Source organism: Lathyrus oleraceus, chromosome 1, assembly GCF_024323335.1.
Source record: "Lathyrus oleraceus cultivar Zhongwan6 chromosome 1, CAAS_Psat_ZW6_1.0, whole genome shotgun sequence".
NCBI lineage: Eukaryota > Viridiplantae > Streptophyta > Magnoliopsida > Fabales > Fabaceae > Lathyrus > Lathyrus oleraceus.
This window is the reverse complement of record NC_066579.1, coordinates 316,833,230-316,852,051: the sequence shown is the minus strand read 5'-3', so window position 1 is coordinate 316,852,051 and position 18,822 is coordinate 316,833,230. Positions and strand designations below refer to the sequence as shown.

Sequence of the window (18,822 nt, the reverse complement as noted above, 5' to 3'; positions counted from 1 at the left end):
CCTGTTTGACATTAAAACAACATACTGTTGTAGCACCTGTGCACTTCTTTCAATAATAGTTGTCTTCCAGTCCAGCCACATACAACTTCCATATCAGCACTTCTCCCCCTTTTTAGTCAAAATTGACCAAAGGTGACCAATTAGACAAAATAAATGTCTATTAGCCTAGCAGAGAATGTTAGAACAGGTGTTATAACATTAAGCATGTTAAAACAAAAAGTCAGGAAGTACACACCATCATTAAACACAGTTGTGATAGCTGGAATAATGAACAAATCCAAGGAACTCATTAAGAGCCCTAAATATTACATAACAGGCATCAAGAGGACTGCCACAAAATACAAAAACAAAAACCAATCAAGACAACAACCTTCCAAACAGCAGCCCAGCTTACACCACACCTCCTAGTCTTCAATTCAGGCAGGAACCATTAGTCAGAAGAAGAAGTATCACCTTCACCTTCATCTTTATCTTCACCTGCACCTTCAGAGTCTTCTGAGCTTTCAGAACTGGATTGGGATCTTGTATATGAGTCCTTTCCAGCCTTTTCTATGTCTTCCCTTTCCAGGCTACAGATGAGAACTTCTAACGCTTCTTTTCTGGCCTTGGCCACCCTTATACCATTGTCCAACTCTTTGCAGGTCTCTTTTAGTTGGTCAATCAGGCTTCCTTTAGATGTAGACTCCCTTCTGGCAGATATAATGACATCATTGACATGACTTCCCTCAAACAGCTTGTAATGAATGGACAGAGGGGATTTTCTCCTGCTTGGAATGTCACTTGTGCTCAGAATCCCTGGTTGTTGGCTCAGGATAATGCCACAAATAAGGGAGGGGAAGGCAATGGGTAACTTCACAGCATTTGTAGAAGCATGTCTAATGGTTTGTTCAAATATGAACTTGCCAAAATCATAGTTAACCCTTGTTCCAATAACATGAATGATTCTTCCAAGATTGATGGAGATAGTAGAGGCATGATTAGTAGGAATCCAATTAGCTGAGCCAATCTTGTGCAGGATGGCATATTTAACACTGAGCTTTCCAGCTGATAAGTGATTTCTACTAGGCCATTCCTTAACTTGGCCAGCTGTGATAACCCTACAGACCTCATTGTCTGTGGTTTCTAGGTCTACTCCTCCATCCATTCCTCTTCCTAGGAACTTGTTGATGACACTTGGTGAGAATTTCACGCATTTGCCTCTTACAAATACCTTGCAAAACTCCTTGCTGTTCTTATCATGAATATCCTCAGGGATATTAACAATAAACTCTTTAACCAACCCCTCATAGCATTGGGGTAGAGTTACCACAGTCTTCATGAGTCCAGCATTTTTGATCAGCTCAATAACCTCCTTTACCTCTACAGCTTCTTGTCCAAGTTCTCTTTCAATGGCTACTCTTCTTTGAATGACATATTTCCACTTAGCTGCTCCATCTTCCAAATGAAAGGAGATATTGTCTAGATGAACAGCAACAACCTTGCCAGGAGATTTCTGAACAGCCTGCCTTTTTGCAGGGGAGATGTCTGGGACATCGTCTTTAACATCCTCCTCAGAGTCAGAGCTGTCTCTTTCTTTTCTTTTCCCAACCTCAACCTTGCTCCAGGGTTTTGAGGGTCCTATTCCTGCAGTCTTTTTCACTCTAGCAGCTCTCATTTTAGCCATACTTTTTCCTTTCTTAGTTCTTAGTTTCTCAGCTATGCTAGGTTTAACCAGATGAACCAAAGGATCATCCTCTCCTTCAGTGCTTTCTTCCTCTAGATCAATAATATTTTCTTGAGGCACATTTTGTTTCTTGCTAGGTAGGGTTTTACCTAGAGAGCAAAGCCCTTCAGCAGCCACCTCTTTTTCTGATCTAGATGAATCATCATCTTTATCAGCATGGGGTTCTCCCTCAGGAGAGGGTTCCCTTCTGGACAGAGGGGTAGAGACCCCTTCAACTTTATGTCCTTCACTCAGAATTCTAGTAACCAGTCTCCTTATAGCGCGATCAGTGTAATACATGTCTTTAGGAAGAGAGGAGTTACCAGAGGTATTACCTTGCTTATCTCCAACATTGGAGGAGGTACCTGTGGTGTCGCCCGGTATCATGCACAGAGGAGTGACGTTCGTTACATCTTCATCTACAAACTCCATAGGTGAAGTCTTTGCATGTTGGGAGGATTTGGAACCAGATGATGATGGATGTTGAGACATGTTGTAGGACTTTTGAGGAAGGTTTCTTTGCCCTAGCTGAGCTTTTCTTAGAAGTTGAATGGAAATGGCGATTGCCGAGTTTAGGTAGCGTGTGCTAAGGGAATAGATACTATTTTCAAAGCTTGGGAATGATTTATCATTAATGTGGCTCTTTCTTTTAAAAGGGCAGACATTATTTTTATTTCTTCTTTTTAATTGCCATAATTTCTCAAGAGTCCAAATCCCTAATTTCCCTTCCTCATTTTCAATTTTACCCAAATTCCTTGCAAGCTTATCTGCTAGTTCTAGTCCAAGCTTTAGACTTCTCAATTTGTCTTCCACAAATTTCCTAATGGAGTGATAATAGCTAGACCAGTACTTTGTCCACCTGTGTTGAAACTGATTTTTGGACCTGGCTTCAGCATTCAAGAAGCCATAATACAATGTTATGACATCATGTGTGACATTGTATACAATCAGTAATAGGTTCATCCAACCCAGTTGAGCCCAACTGCTATCATCTTCTAAACCTTTCTCAAGTGTCGTCCAAATCTTCTCTATATTGTCCTTGGCCTTTTTGCACAGAGTCCTTTGTGGCTTGGTCCCAACAGTTCCATTCTCCCTGTGACTGGTCAAATGTCCACCTGTTTGGTCTAACCTCTCAGTTGTTTGAGCCATCATAACCTTTTCTCCTCTGGGCTTCTGGTGTGACATCTTTGTGTGACATTTTCCCCAGCCTTGTTTTTCATCACTCTTGAGAGCATCTGTACTCACCCAATACTTTAAGGGACAATCCAATTGAGAGCTCCATATGTAGCAATTGTCTTTGGTCCTAATTCCTCTCATAATTACTTCACTCGTTATGTCCAGGATTAGACATTCAGTTTTGGTGAAGTTAACATTCAGACCTTGATCACATAGTTGGCTAATGCTTATGAGGTTTGCAGTTAAGCCTTTGACTAGTAGAACCTTGTCAAGTCTAGGTACTCCAAGGCAATCAAGCTTACCTGTTCCCTTGATTTCACCTTTTGCTCCATCTCCAAAGGTTTCATGACTTATAGTATGTTGATGCAAATCAGTTAGCAGGTCTTGGTTTCCAGTCATGTGTCTGGAGCATCCACTATCAAGGTACCATTCTTCCTTGGCTGAGATTCTGAGGGGAATGTGAGCTATCAAACTTGTGACATTAGTCTTAGGGACCCATTGCTTAATGATAGGCATGTGATGTTTGGGTCTGAATTGATGGTGATCCTGATGATGAGCAGACCTAGGATAGCCATACAGTTTATAGCAGAAGGGCTTTAGATGACCAAATTTCCCACAGTAATGGCATCTCCATCTTTGGAGTTTTCCTTTCAACTGTTTTCTCCTTTGGTGCTGTGACATATGATGTGACATCACAGGTTTTTTAATGCACTTAAGTTTGGCTTGAGGTTTGACACCAGTGTCACTGCTCTCAGGTTTTGAGTTATTATACCCAATGCCAGATTTATCTCCTGTTATTTGTCCAGTTTGAAGAATCTTGTCTAAGGAGTCAGACCCATTGCTTAACATCCTTACATTCATGGTCATCTCTTCTAATTTAGAATTTTGAAGCATGACTTCAGTCTTCAATTTTGAGATGGTTTTAGCATGGTCTGCCTTCTCACTTTCCAGCTGTGCTATCTTCTGATTTTCAGCTTGTGGATTTTTGTCTAGTTTGGCTTTCAGAACCACTGCTTCTGTTTGTAACTTGGAGATGGTTTCCAAGTATTCTATCTTCTCGTTCTCAAGTTGAGTAATTTCCTTCTTCTGGCTATCAACCTGTTTGCACAGCTCTACACTTTTGTGACACAACTTTCTGTAGGTAGAGGCCGATTCTTCAAAGGTTACTTCATCATCACTTGAGTCTTCATCAGACCCCCATCTTCCTGTCAAAGCAGTCACAAGATTTGCAGCTGTTGAAAAGTATATCTTCGGCAAATATTTTATATCGTATCCACAGAGATTGGTTGATATTACCGCCGTTCTATAATTCGATTTGTTTGGAAAATTATCTTGTGAGTAAATGTTACTAAAAACAATAAAATGGTTTTAATCAATTATAAAAGCTTGGCAAGATTGGAGTTCACTATTTCAAATGCTTATGATTCCTTATGATAAATAAATAGATTCAAGATTATTGATGATGTTCAAGTATCCTTTCAAAGTCATTTATGTCTAAATGATATTGTGATAATCACTATATTGATCCTTAGACGATCTCTCCACCTAACTATCAATATAACAATCTTTAATGCTTAATACCAAAGAAGAGTAATGAATAAATCTATCTCTACAACTTATTCACTACTTGAAAATCTGTTTTATGTCAAGACTCAAATAATCTCTCTCGACAACTACTCAAATCTGGTTTTCAACTTAGGGCAAAAACAATATTCAATACATCAACAATCTTTATCATATATATAAATCAAATAGAATACATAAACATATGAGAATAGCTACTACCTCCAATCTTGACAAAGGGGAGTTTAGCTCCTCATCATCATTGTTCAAAGCAGAAAGTTAAAGAAGAAAAACTCTGTTTTTCTCTCTTACAAAAAGCTCTCAATATCAATGTGTGAATGATAATAGTGAATGAATAATGTGTTTTTCTCTCCTAAAAGAGTTGACATTTCCTTAATTGATCATTTCCATCAAAAGCAGAAAAGCTATCCCAAGGCAGACACCAAAATGCCAAAACCAGTTGGCCTTCAAAACAACACTTTTGACCCAAAAATCAGTTTGCTGGATTCGCAGGGTTCGCGGGGCGAACTGATGCTGTCTCATTCAGTTCGCGAGGCGAACTTTGTTCGCGGGGCGAACTTTGTTCGCGGGGCGAACTGAAGCTGCCTCAGTTTCCTTGCTTTGCAAGCTTCATCCAAAATCTTCCATATTATGATGCTGCAATCCAAAGCTTTCTCATCCAAAAATTCTACAAAACTAACAAATATGTGAAATAACTATTCAAAACAAAATAAATTAAACCTAATTGCATTTATACAAAATAGTGAGAATAAAAGTGTGTAATTACATCAAAACTTGGTAAAAGGGACCAATAAAATGATATAAAAAGTAGTACCAATTGGTCCCTAACAACTCTCCCCAACTTAACATTTTGTTTGTCCCTAAACAAAAGTTTCCACCCTTACAACCAAAGCAATGACACAAAAGATTGAAACAAGGATTTACCAAGGACATTCAAATGGTTCAAAAGCGTTTGGCATTTTCTCAATTCACCTATCTCAATTCTAGACAAAACATGAATAAGGAAAATGGTAAAGTGCAAAACTCATTCCAAGGAATTCAAAGCCATATATGTCAAAATTGAATCAAACTTGCACACACATCATACTAATCATGAATAACATGAAGGGTTACTTTCGTTCATCCAAGCAATTAAATCAACAATAACTCGAATCATGCGGTTATCACAACAAGTACCAAATCATGTGAAAAATGAGAATCAAGAGGTCTTTCAAGGTTGTAATGTGGCTTAGGTTACAAGAAAGGATATGATTAAGAGAATTCAACCAAATTGCTTATCCTAAGGGAGCATTCTCAAACATTTAACTATACACAATTTCCCTTTCTTTGATCCCTATCTTTTTCTTTTTCTTTTTCTTTTCAAATCCACACAACCATGAGCATTTTCTTTGCTTTTTTTTTCTATTTTTTTTTCTTTGCTCTATGGTTTCAAGGGTGATTTCTTTTTATTGTTTCTTTTCATATTTTTACCCTTTCATAAAAACTCAATTATCCAAGTTTCTAATCAACTTTTCACTTTACTCTCCCCAACTTTAGATTCCAAAACCAAATTTATTCAATAATGCTCCCTACTTAGAAATAAGCAAAAGGCAAAATTTTGCAAACAACTCGGTTTGAGGTTTCAACTGATACGAAAGAAATTAGGATTCATTTATTCCACAATTTTCAATTGATTTTACAATGATCAATCAAATGAATCCTAAAATAAGCTCAAAGGGGGTTAACTAAGGATTATTCCTCACAAGGTTAGTTGATTCAAACTTTTTGGTCAAGTGGTTTTTCTCACAAACAATGCCTCTATCATTTTCAAAATTTTCACACAAAAATAGATTGATGCATGATTTAGCATGATAAGAATGAGTTAAAATAATGCTCGGTTTCCCGCTTTTTAGTGTACAATGGAAAGCCTCCTCACAATTGGTTAAGTCCTATTTAGATTCAAAACTGACATATACTTCAATGAATTTATGACATGGAATTTGCACACACCATCAAACTATTCATGTTAAGTCTAGAAAGCGATAAAGTGTACCTTGAAATGCCGACACTAATTTTTATCATCACCACTCGAAGTGTCCTATGCTTCTTTCTTTGCGATCATTTCTCGGTTGCTTAAAGCTTGACTTAAGAATAAGAACAATTAAACAAAAATGTTGGTAAACCAAAATTTGATTAAAACACACTTAAATCTCAAAAAGTATTCATGCAATTATCAAGACAAACTCTAAAGTTCAACAAACTCCTCAATCTTCCTTCAACTCATCGCCATGGGTTACACCACCTCCTGCACCCCCCCCAAAAAATTGGCCTACCCTCAGGCCACTTAGCATAATCAACAAAATCCTCTTAGGAAGGGAATGGAGAGGGGAAGTTTTGAAATTTGGAGGTTTGGACGTGGAGTAGCGAGGTTGTTGAAAGAATCTCCTAAGTTCGTGAAAATAGGAATGAAACGAAAATGACATAAAACAAAAGTTTTTTTTTTTCTTTTTTTTTTCTTTTTTTTTTCAGTTCGCGGGGCGAACTGAAGGATATTTCAAAAAAAATTGGTTCTGCCATTCACTGTTCGTGGCGCGAACTGAAGCTGTGAATTTAGTTCGCGGGGCGAACGGTGTTCGCGGGGCGAACGGTAAAAAACAGAACCCAATTTTTTTCAAAATTTAACACAGCAGAAACTCACACAGCAGAAAAAAAAAATTAAAATGCAGACTTACAACGTTGGGTTGCCTCCCAACAAGCGCTTTGTTTAACGTCATTTAGAGCTCGACGGTTCAACGGTCTTCACGATCCGGCTTTGTTGAGCAACTTCCTCAAGGGTTTTGTTGTCTTCAAGAGGTTCTTGATGAACCTTCGATAAAATTTGATACCACCCGTCTTCGGAACTACTTGCACAACACTCACCCATTCACCATCGGAGATAGAACAAATCATCTCGGCCTCCAATAGTTTGACAACCTCCTTCTTTTTCAGCACTTGAATCAATTTGTCTTCCTCTTTTGTGGACAATGTATTACTAATGACCACCGGTTTAGTACAGTCATCACCCAAGAACAAATACTTCAAATTTGGCTCTAGTTTTGGCTCTTCCACTTCCTTTGTCATATCCAAGCCTTCGTTTACCTCTTCATGAAAAACAAGTTCTCCACGAGACTCTAATTCATGCAACATTGCTTCCATCTCTTTTCCTTCATTGTTAGTCGAAACTTTGTAGACTCCGATAAGAGATTTCTCTGATGGATTAGAAACCTGAACCTGGTCTGCGATCTCAACTAGTCCCTCCTTGGTGGCATCGATTCGGAAGGAGTCATGCTTAACATTAAAATGCTTTTTGGCTTCAAAAAGATTGAAGGCTACCTCTTCATCTTGCACCCTCACTTTCATTAGTCCATCATCAATATCAATCATCATTCGGGCCGTTTTCATGAATGGTCTTCCAAGAATTATAGGAACCTCACGATCTTCATCCATGTCTACTATCACAAAATCTACCGGAAACAAGAATTTGTCCACCTTCACTAACATGTCTTGAGCAACTCCATATGGTGAAGTGGTAGACTTGTCAGCTAGTTGTAAAGTCATCCTTGTAGATTTGATCTCAACATTTCCCAATCTTTTGACAATGGATAGGGGAATTAAATTGATGCTAGATCCCAAGTCAATTAAGCCATTACCAATATAGGTATCTCCAATGGTTACCGGTAAAACGACTCGGCCTGGATCGGATTCCTTTCTTGGTAGATTCTTTTGAATGATGGCACTACAACGTGCATCGAGCAAGATTGTCTCGTCTTCCACATGTCTTCTTTTCTTTGTGAGAATATCCTTCATGAACTTTGCATACCGCGGCATTTGCTCTAATGCATCGGCAAATGGAATATTGATTTGAAGTTGTTTAAATATGTCCAGAAACCGTGCATAGTGTCTAGCATTATCCTTCTTTGATGGTGCGTGGGGATATGTTAAATGTTGAATTGGACTGACCTTCACTCCTTTCTCTCCTTTCTTCTTCTTCCTTGGTTCGATTTCCTTATTCATTTCCGCTTCACACTGTTGTTCCTCCATCAATTGCTGGTTCTGCTGTTTTCGCGACGCGAAGGAAGATCGCGGCGCGAACTGAGCAGTTTCTGCCACTTTCTCCTTCCCACAGGCTACATCCTCATTTTCCAGCACAGCATCCATATCATTCTCAACTGTAATTTCCTCACTTTTTTTACTTGTCAACTCTCTACCGCTTCTAGTAAAAATTGCTTTACAATGCTCCTTTGGATTGGGTTGAGTGTTAGCGGAGAAAGAAGATCCTGCAGTTTGTTCCGACAGTTGTTTCGCAGGTTGACATATTTGATTTTCCAGATTCTTAATTGCTGCTTCATTACTCTTCTGATTTGCCATGGAAGCTTGCATGAATTGTTGAAGAGTGTCCTCTAGCTTGGAACTTCCTCCTTGCGATTGTTGGCCTTGAGAATTGGGGTGTTGATAAGGACTTTGCTGCTGAAAATTTTGATTGTTGAACCTTGATGGTTGATAACCTTGATTGTTCCTTTGATAGCCTTGATTTTGATTGTTCACATAGCTTACTTCTTCTAGTGGAGGACAAAAACCAGTAGGGTGATCTCCTTGACATAATTCGTAACATGCTACTTGATGTCGAACTAGAGACCCTTGAATTTCCTTCATTTGCTGTGGAAGCTTGGCCATTTGTTGAGTGAGCAACTCCACTTGTTGAGAGAGTAGCTTGTTTTGAGCAAGAATGACGTCATTGGTATTTAACTCAAGAACTCCCGGTTTACGTTGTGAAGGGCTACGGTCATGTTGACTTTGGCGATCATTGAGTGCCATCCGATCAATAATGACTTTAGCTTCTTCCGCATTCTTTGACATAAGAGAGCCACCCGCGGTAGCATCCAAAAGTGTTTTGTGAGTTGATTGGAGCCCATTTAGAAAAATATGGATTTGAGTGAGCTCATCAAAACCATGACCCTTGCATTTTCTCAACATTGACTTGAATCTTTCCCAAGCCTCATTTAAAGACTCGTTGCTTCCTTGAGTGAATACTGCAATAGCCGTTTTGGCTTCCATGAATCGGGATTGAGGGAAATATCTTTCTAAGAACTTTTCTTCTAACAAATTCCAATCTGTCATCACTCTTGATTCTTGATCAAGGTACCACTCTTTTGCCTTTCCCACTAAGGAGTGTGGGAACATCCTCTTGAATAATGTTTCTTCACCCGCTTCGTCTATTCCCGTAGAACCCGCAATCTCATAAAATTTGATGAGATGGGTATACGGATCTTCATGATCCATTCCGGTGAATGGATTTGCATAGAGAAGTTGGAGGATTCCGGTCTTCATCTCCGTATTTCTTCCTCCACGGGCAAATTGAGCATTCCTTCTTGGACTATTAGCGGACATTTCGGTACGATTATCCTCCACCATGTTTCCTTCACAAGCCTCTACAACCACTTCTTCGATTGGAACAAGTGCGGAAGTAGATGCTTCTTCTCTCCGGTTCCTCTCTTCGGCTAGTTTCCTTCTTCTTCGTGTTTTACTATTGAGCTTCCGAAGTGTTCTTTCAATTTCAGGATCGAATTGAAGTTGCTCCTCGGTTGCTTTTCCTCGCATGCACTAGAATCTACAAAACTAACAAACCAAGTGAAACAAAAGAGGGATAGTAATAAATGTAACACAACTTAAAACAAAGAATTATTGCAATGCTTGTAATATCGACACCAATCCCCGGCAACGGCGCCAATTTGTTAAAAAGTATATCTTCGGCAAATATTTTATATCGTATCCACAGAGATTGGTTGATATTACCGCCGTTCTATAATTCGATTTGTTATAAGTTTAGAAAGTAACCAGGTTGTTTTGTTTGGAAAATTATCTTGTGAGTAAATGTTACTAAAAACAATAAAATGGTTTTAATCAATTATAAAAGCTTGGCAAGATTGGAGTTCACTATTTCAAATGCTTATGATTCCTTATGATAAATAAATAGATTCAAGATTATTGATGATGTTCAAGTATCCTCTCAAAGTCATTTATGTCTAAATGATATTGTGATAATCACTATATTGATCCTTAGACGATCTCTCCACCTAACTATCAATATAACAATCTTTAATGCTTAATACCAAAGAAGAGTAATGAATAAATCTATCTCTATAACTTATTCACTACTTGAAAATCTGTTTTATGTCAAGACTCAAATAATCTCTCTCGACAACTACTCAAATCTGGTTTTCAACTTAGGGCAAAAACAGTATTCAATACATCAACAATCTTTATCATATATATAAATCAAATAGAATACATAAACATATGAGAATAGCTACTACCTCCAATCTTGACAAAGGGGAGTTTAGCTCCTCATCATCATTGTTCAAAGCAGAAAGTTAAAGAAGAAAAACTTTGTTTTTCTCTCTTACAAAAAGCTCTCAATATCAATGTGTGAATGATAATAGTGAATGAATAATGTGTTTTTCTCTCCTAAAAGAGTTGACATTTCCTTAATTGATCATTTCCATCCAAAGCAGAAAAGCTATCCCAAGGCAGACACCAAAATGGCAAAACCAGCTGGCCTTCAAAACAACACTTTTGACCCAAAAATCAGTTTGCTGGATTTGCAGGGTTCGCGGGGCGAACTGATGCTGTCTCATTTAGTTCGCGGGGAGAACTTTGTTCGCGGGGCGAACTGAAGCTGCCTCAGTTTCCTTGCTTTGCAAGCTTCATCCAAAATCTTCCATATTATGATGCTGCAATCCAGAGCTTTCTCAGCAAAAATTCTACAAAACTAACAAATATGTGAAATAACTATTCAAAACAAAATAAATTAAACCTAATTGCATTTATACAAAATAGTGAGAATAAAAGTGTGTAATTACATCAAAACTTGGTAAAAGGGACCAATAAAATGATATAAAAAGTAGTACCAATTGGTCCCTAACAGCAGCCTCTTCAGTATCACTCTCATCAGACCATGTGGCAGCAAGACTCATCTTCTGTTTCTTGAGGTAGGTTTCACATTCAGTCTTGATGTGTCCATACCCATCACATTCATAACACTGAACCTCTTTTCCTTCTTTGGGCTTCTCATCTGTTCTTACTTTTCTTCCAGCATTGTTGGATTTACTGGTGTCAGATGAGATGTTCTTGACATTTGCCTTTGATCTTACATCCATCTTTTTCAACAGTTTATTGAACTGCCTTCCCAACATAGCTACTTCATTGACAAGATCTTCATCGCCCTCCTGACTCTTATCCTCTTCTGTGTTTGACATGAAGGCAACGCTCTTTGTTTTCCTTTCAACACCATCATTCAACCCTAACTCAAAGGTTTGGAGGGAACCAATTAGTCATCTACCCTCATGTTGGATATGTCTTGAGACTCTACTATGGCAGTTACCTTCATTGCAAATCTCTTAGGGAGTGACCTGATTATTTTTCTCACCAACTTTTCATCTGTCATCTTCTCTCCCAGGGCTCCTGAAGCATTAGCAATCTCAAGGATACTCATGTAAAATTCATGAATGTTTTCATCTTCTTTCATCCTTAAGTTTACAAACTTGGAGGTGAGCAGTTGAAGTCTAGACATCTTTACCCTAGTGGTGCCTTCATGAGTGACCTTGAGAATGTTCCAAGCCTCTTTGGCCACTTCACAGTTATTTACCAGCCTGAAAATATTCTTGTCTACCCCATTGAATATTGCATTCAAGGCTTTAGAGTTTCCAAGAGCAAGATCATCCTCCTTCTTGGACCATTGTTCTTCAGGCTTCTTCTCAGTGGTGGCTACTCCTTCTTTAGTAATGACAGGATGCACCCAACCTGTTAGCACAACTTTCCAAGCCTTGTTATCAAGGGATTTTAGAAACGCTACCATTCGAGGTTTCCAGTAGTCATAGTTAGAACCATCCAGAATTGGTGGCCTATGAACAGATCCTCCATCTCTCTCCATTGTACCAGAAAGTATTGTCCCTAGATCTCACCCAAAACCAGAGCAGGATGCCTGCTCTGATACCAATTGAAATTCTGGTATCAGATATAAGATATCGAAGGTAATGTTACGACACTGATATCTGCTAACACACAATGGATAAAATAAACAGAATGGTAAAGCGAATAATACAAGCAATTGTTAACCCAGTTCGGTGCAACTCACCTACGTCAGGGGGCTACCAAGCCAGGAAGGAAATTCACTAAAATAGAATTAGTTCAAAGAATATCCGTACACTTCAACAAGTTACAGTCTTTCTCACCTAATCTCTACCCGTGCAACTTCTACCTAAGCACTCTTAGATATGAGAACCCACTCACTTCCCTTACAATCACACACCAGTGATCTTAAACAACAATCCCTTGTGAAAAGAAAATACTTTTCAATTACAGACTCTTGATTTTACTTCACAGTTTCAATCAATAAGATACACTCTTGATCTTGCTTCACAACTTTGATCAAGAAGACACACACTTGATCTTCCTTCACAACTTTGATCAAGTGGACACACACTCTTGCTTAACAGCTTTAGAGTGACAAATTACAACCATAAATCAGTCCAATTCAATCATCAATGGATGACATGAATGACTTACAAGTCTTACGACTAAACAGACACAAACCCTAGCTCTCTCTCTCTATTTTGCCCAGTCTTGGTTGTGTGTTCAAACAGGTTTTCTAAGTCCCTTTTTATAGAAGCATTCAGCTGGGCTTGGACATCTTGAAAACCCTAAATCTATTTTCCAATTAAATCTTTTTATAACAGCTGTATAGATCTTCTTGGAAAATAAGTAAATCTGGTTGTAATCCATGATTGAATGCGCCAGCTAGCCATATCTTCAATCATCCAAAGATTGCCATTAATTGTGCAATCACAAAACACCAGACATTCATACTGAATGTTCTGTGTACAGGTTGTCATGACATCGGGTCTGACATCCTGGAAAAAATCCTGCATAATCCAATTTCCTTTTATAGCAGGTACAACCATATCAGATGTTATGACATTGTGCATGTCATCTGAAACAATCCTGCATGAACATGTCTTTCATCTAAGCTCCAGCAGGTACATCCAATATCAGAAGCCTTGTCATTTTATCTGGCATTTTGAAACAATCCTGCTTGCATATGTTCTTTAACTCCAGCAGGTACATAGGATATCTTATGTTAAGTCATCACACATGACATCTTGTGAACACTCTTTGTTTTACCAAAATTGTTGCCAACACTTAGAATCAACACATACAATACCATGAAAGAGGGGAGACTTACAATCTCACTAACTAGAATGATATGCCTTTTTGTGTCAAAAATTTAGCGCTATGTTAAGTAATCGTAATTGGACTTATGTAGAAGTCACGACTATTTGAGGCTGAGCAATAGAATATGCAAAAGAGGTGGCCTAATCTCATCCATACTTATGTTGATTTTTCAATCAACTAGCCTTATGACCTTGAGATATCATAGGCCAAATGAAATGGATGCATAAAGAAGGGGAATTAGATGAAGAGGGATAGGGATAGATCAAAACTCAAATTGGTCAAAGGAGGACTTTTACCAAATTAAGACCATTCATTCATTTTGGGAGATGAAATGTACATTCCATCAATCCCCTAAATCCAATGATCTTAACCTAGCAAAGTCAAATCAACTTTGACCAAGGCCCAACAACACAAGTCAAACTTATACAGATAAACAAAATGCCTCAACACAATTATTTGGCATTTATTCAATTTAAAAATACTAAAAAATAATGCATTAAATTAAATATGGTTTGTCAAATTCCTAAAATCTCATCAAAACACCAAAAAAAATTCCATGAGATTTATCATAGGTCAAACAATGTCAAAGGACCTTGGAGAAAAAATTTCAGAGTTTTTGGAGACTTAATAGTATTTTTAAACAATTAAAAATATTCACAAAATCAATTAAATCATGAAAAATACTAATAATGATCCAAAAAATATTTTTATTTCAAAATATGAAAGAAGAAATTATTTAAATTTTTTGGTGAAACTCTCATATTTTTTGGATCAATATTAAAATTAATATGAATAAATGAAAATCAAATGAAATAAAAATGAAAATCAGAAAATCAAAAACATGTGGACCACTTGATCTCCCTCATTAATTGAGGTGGCAGATCAAGTGGACATGAACGCGCGTTCCATCATACACCTGATCAACTGTTCCACACACATGGTAATTACTTTGGGCGCTCTGGATTAAAACATTTTAAATGAGATCAATAGCTCAGAACCTGTCCAGCATACCACCGGCACTGGACCTCCGATCATATTCTCAGGAGAAGTCCACCGGACTGGTTCACTCATCACCAACACTAAAATGAAAAAAGAGGACATGATCTGAAAGAAAAAATGGCGTAGAGCACGAATCTGACCTCAATTTCAACTAACTTAAAATATATAGAAAGATATAAGGAGTTGAATTTTGAGGTGTGTCAACTGAGTTGCTTCGATTTGACCTCAAAGCAACTCAATCTTCTTGCCTACATTGGTAGGACTTCAGACAACCAAAGATCCAAGAGAGTTGATGAGAATTGAGTGAGAATCGAAGAGAACAAGATTTCTGAAAATTACCTTCAATGTTGTGCAGAAATGGAGCTTGCTTGATTCAAACTTGACTTGATCACACTCGAGGAGCTTGTAGAAGTGGTTTGGCAATGGTACAAAGCTTTGGATCCTTGATTTTTTGAATCTCCAAACAGTGAGATTAAAACTTAATTACTAAGTTTAAAATTCTCAAGTTTTCCTTTGAATTGTGAGAGTTTCAATAGGGGGGCAAAGATGGCGCGTAAGTTGTGTTTGAAATGAGTTCAGAGGTCGTGTATTTATAGCATTTGGGATTGATAAATGCACACTTGAAAAATTGTTAAAAATGGCAAGGGTGATGCACAAGCTTGCATGGGCGTGTACATGCTCATGAAGCAATCCATTATGATCCAATTTCAACTATACTTAAGTTCAAATCATGCGTGAATGGAAAGGCAAATTGAAATGGAGTTTTGGACATTTAATTTTCTCCAATGATGCAGACCTGTTAAGACCATGCGCAGCCCTAGAAAACCTCATCCAAAATGCATCAAATGCGGTTCTTTCGAAAGCTTAGATCAAGGGGAACAACTTTGATGTTGGACACTTTTCCAATTGGAACTTGGATCATGGTGAATTTTAAGGTGGAAGTTTGGAAATTTCAACATGTTGAAAATTTTTCTAAGTGTTAAGTCATATATCTCAATATTCCACATTACTTAACTCTTTATGTGAGCTACAAATGAGAAAAGTGTCTTCATCAAAGTTGTATTTCTTTAAAAAAAACCTTCAAAATGGTCACCAACTTCATGTCATTTGGATTTAGAATGATATAGTTATGCATTTTTGAAGTTGAGGAAAATCACTTGTTCAATGGTATAGGTCAAAAATGACCTATAATGTATCCTCATATCACATGCTCATAAAAGTTGATTTAGCTCTTACTCCAAACATCAAATTTTAAGCAGACATCTTGAATTTGATTGTGCGACTTGGAAATCTTTCATCTCATAAAAATTGAGCAAGTTATGGTCTTGGGAAGTTGACTTTCAAATTAGGGTTTAGACAAATTGACCTATAATGTTTCAACATGTAAAATGACTTTCCAAGAAAAAATAGCTCTAGACTTAAAGTTATGATCTTTGGAATGTCATTTAGAGTAACTTTTCTCTTGGAATCATTTTCATATGGTGAAAATTGTAGGAGATAGGGTATAGGGAGACCCAGTTTTGATTAGATGAATCCATCTGGCCAACCACCATCAACCAACTTGCTAACCTTCAATTCTCTTGACTTTATAGGCTCATGATTGATCATATATGTGTAAGATGATGAATTTTGAAATGTCCCTTGAGAATTTTGATCAATTGGTGAGATATCTTCTTGGAGAAGTTACTCAAGATACCCTGTCAAACTAGGGTTTCCAAGGCAAATCACCTCCAAATTCTTGAAGAATGCTTGATCAATATAACATGTAGAGATCATTGAGACTCATATATGATGCTTTAAGACATTGTGGATCAATCCTTGATTGTACTTTTAGCCATGAGGGTCTTAAACCCTAAAGATGAACTTGATAGATCAATGATGATCATGCCCTACCTACAAAAGAGTTAGGCAAATGCAAAGACATATTTTTGGTATTTTGGTTAGTAAAATGATAATATACAAGTATGATACAATCACATGGTACTTGGTAAGCTCTCCCAAAACAAACCCAATGAAAGAGGGGTAAGGATAATGCCAAGGTGTGATCCCAATGCTAATGCATATGATGAAATTGCATGAGGGATCTTAGGATCAAAATTGGGGTCTTACAGAGTGACACCGCTTGCGGAAAAACGACAGGTGAAGAAAAGGGTGCACACAAAGAATTGAAGAAAAAGGATTATAAAGTTATCTTTATAATTCATCAATGTATCGATTATGACAAATTTGAAAATGTTAGTGATGTTGAATCAGCAAAAGAAGCATGGGAAATTCTTGAAAATTCGTTTGAAGGCGGAGAGAAGGTGAAAGAAGTAGGGTTACAAACTCACAAAAGAATGTATGAATTTCTTCAGATGGAAGACAATGAAAGCATAATTGATTTTTTCACTAGGGTTACAAAACTGGTGAATCAAATTAAGGTATATGTAGAAGTGTTGACATTAAGATCGGTTGTTTCAAATATCTTGAGGTCATTGGCTCCAAAGTTTGACCACGTGGTAGTAGTCATTGAAGAATCAAAAGATTTTTCAGTATTGACCAAGGAAAAGCTTCAAAGGACGCTTGAATCTCATGAATAAAGAATGGCTGAAAGAGTTGTAGGAAAATCGAAGAGTGATGTGGCTTTGCAAGTGCAATCAACAAGAAAATAGAAAGGCAAAGGCAGGTGGCTTGACAATAAAGGTAAAGGAGGCTACAACAATTCGACTGGTCGAAATCAACAAGAAGGAGACTGGTCGAATTAGATAAGGCCCTCATACCAAAGTAACGAAAGAGGAGGTGGTTAAAAACCTGACAAAAGTCACATTTAGTGTTTAAACTGTTAGAGGTATGGTCACTACTCAAGTGATTGTCCTGAAAAATAGAAAAATTAGGAAACTGATGCAAAATGTGTAAAGCATGAAAAAGAAGAGATTTTGTTGATGGTCACAACAAGGGATGAAGAAAGATTCCAGGACCATTGGTACTTGGACTCAGGATGCTCATCACACATGATTGATAGGAAAGATTGGTTTGTCAACATGAAACCCTCAATGAAGAACATGGTAGAATTTGTAAATGACAATACTCTAGCAGCTGAAGGTATTGGTGATGTTCTGATTACGAGGAAATATGGCAAAAGGTAAGTAATTTCCAATGCACTATACATACAAGGCATGAAAAGTAATTTGCTCATCATAGGGAAGTTGGTCGAAAAGAACTACCAAGTGTTGATCAAAGACGAGTTGATGAAAGTTCTCGATTCATGTGGAAGGTTAATCTTGAAGGCACCTATGTCTCAGAATAAAACCTTCAGGATTGAACTTAATGTGATGCAGCATAAATGAGTTGCAACTGAAGCTATCAGAGATGAATGGATATGACATTATAGACTTGGCCATCTTAATTTCAAAGACATAAGAGATCTGAAGAGAAGGAATATGGTTTCAGGGTTACCATAAATTGGCATTCTAAATTAAATGTGTGAAGAATGTGTGCAGGTGAAGCGGCACAAGAACAACTTCAACAAGGATGCAGGAAGCCAGTCGAAGGCAATTCTTGAAGTCAAATACTTTGTCACATTCATAGATGATTTCAGTTGAAAATTGTGGTCGAGGTAGTTTCTAAGTTTAAATTTATGGTCGAAAGACAAAGTGGTCGAAAGCTTAAGATTTTGAGGAATGGTGGTGGTGGAGAGTATGTGTCAAAATACTTTGACAAGTTATGTGAGAAAGAAGGGATTATGCATGAGGTGGTATCACCCTACATTCCACAGTAAAATGGAATGGCAGAAAGGAAGAAACGAACCATCATGAACATGTGAGAAGTATGCTGAAAGGAAAGCATATACCCAAAGCATTATCGGAAGAAGCAGTGTCGGAAACTACATATATTTTGAACAGATGTACGACTAAGAAGTTAGAAGGAATTACACCAGAAGAATGGTGGTCTGGTGTTAAGCCTAGCTTGAGTCATCTGAAACTATTTGGATATATAGCACATAGACATGTGACAAATAAGTTAAAAAGAAAACTTTATGACAAGTCGAGTCAGATCATCCTAATAGGATATCATTCAACTGGAGGTTACAAGTTGTTTGACCCAGTGGATAAGCAAGTAGTGATCAACATGGA

The 18,822-nt window shown here is 37.6% G+C and overlaps 1 protein-coding gene across 1 annotated transcript; it reads right to left on the bottom strand.

Annotated features, from left to right (window-relative positions):
• Positions 1 to 430: 430 nt before the first annotated feature.
• Positions 431 to 2,194, bottom strand: LOC127104789 (uncharacterized). Its single transcript, XM_051041945.1, has 3 exons — positions 1,589 to 2,194; positions 1,211 to 1,501; positions 431 to 733 (listed from the first exon to the last, which is right to left on the bottom strand). Exons 1-3 carry the CDS (start codon positions 2,192 to 2,194, stop codon positions 431 to 433), a joined length of 1,200 nt encoding a protein of 399 aa, XP_050897902.1.
• Between the last annotated feature and the right edge of the window lie 16,628 nt (positions 2,195 to 18,822).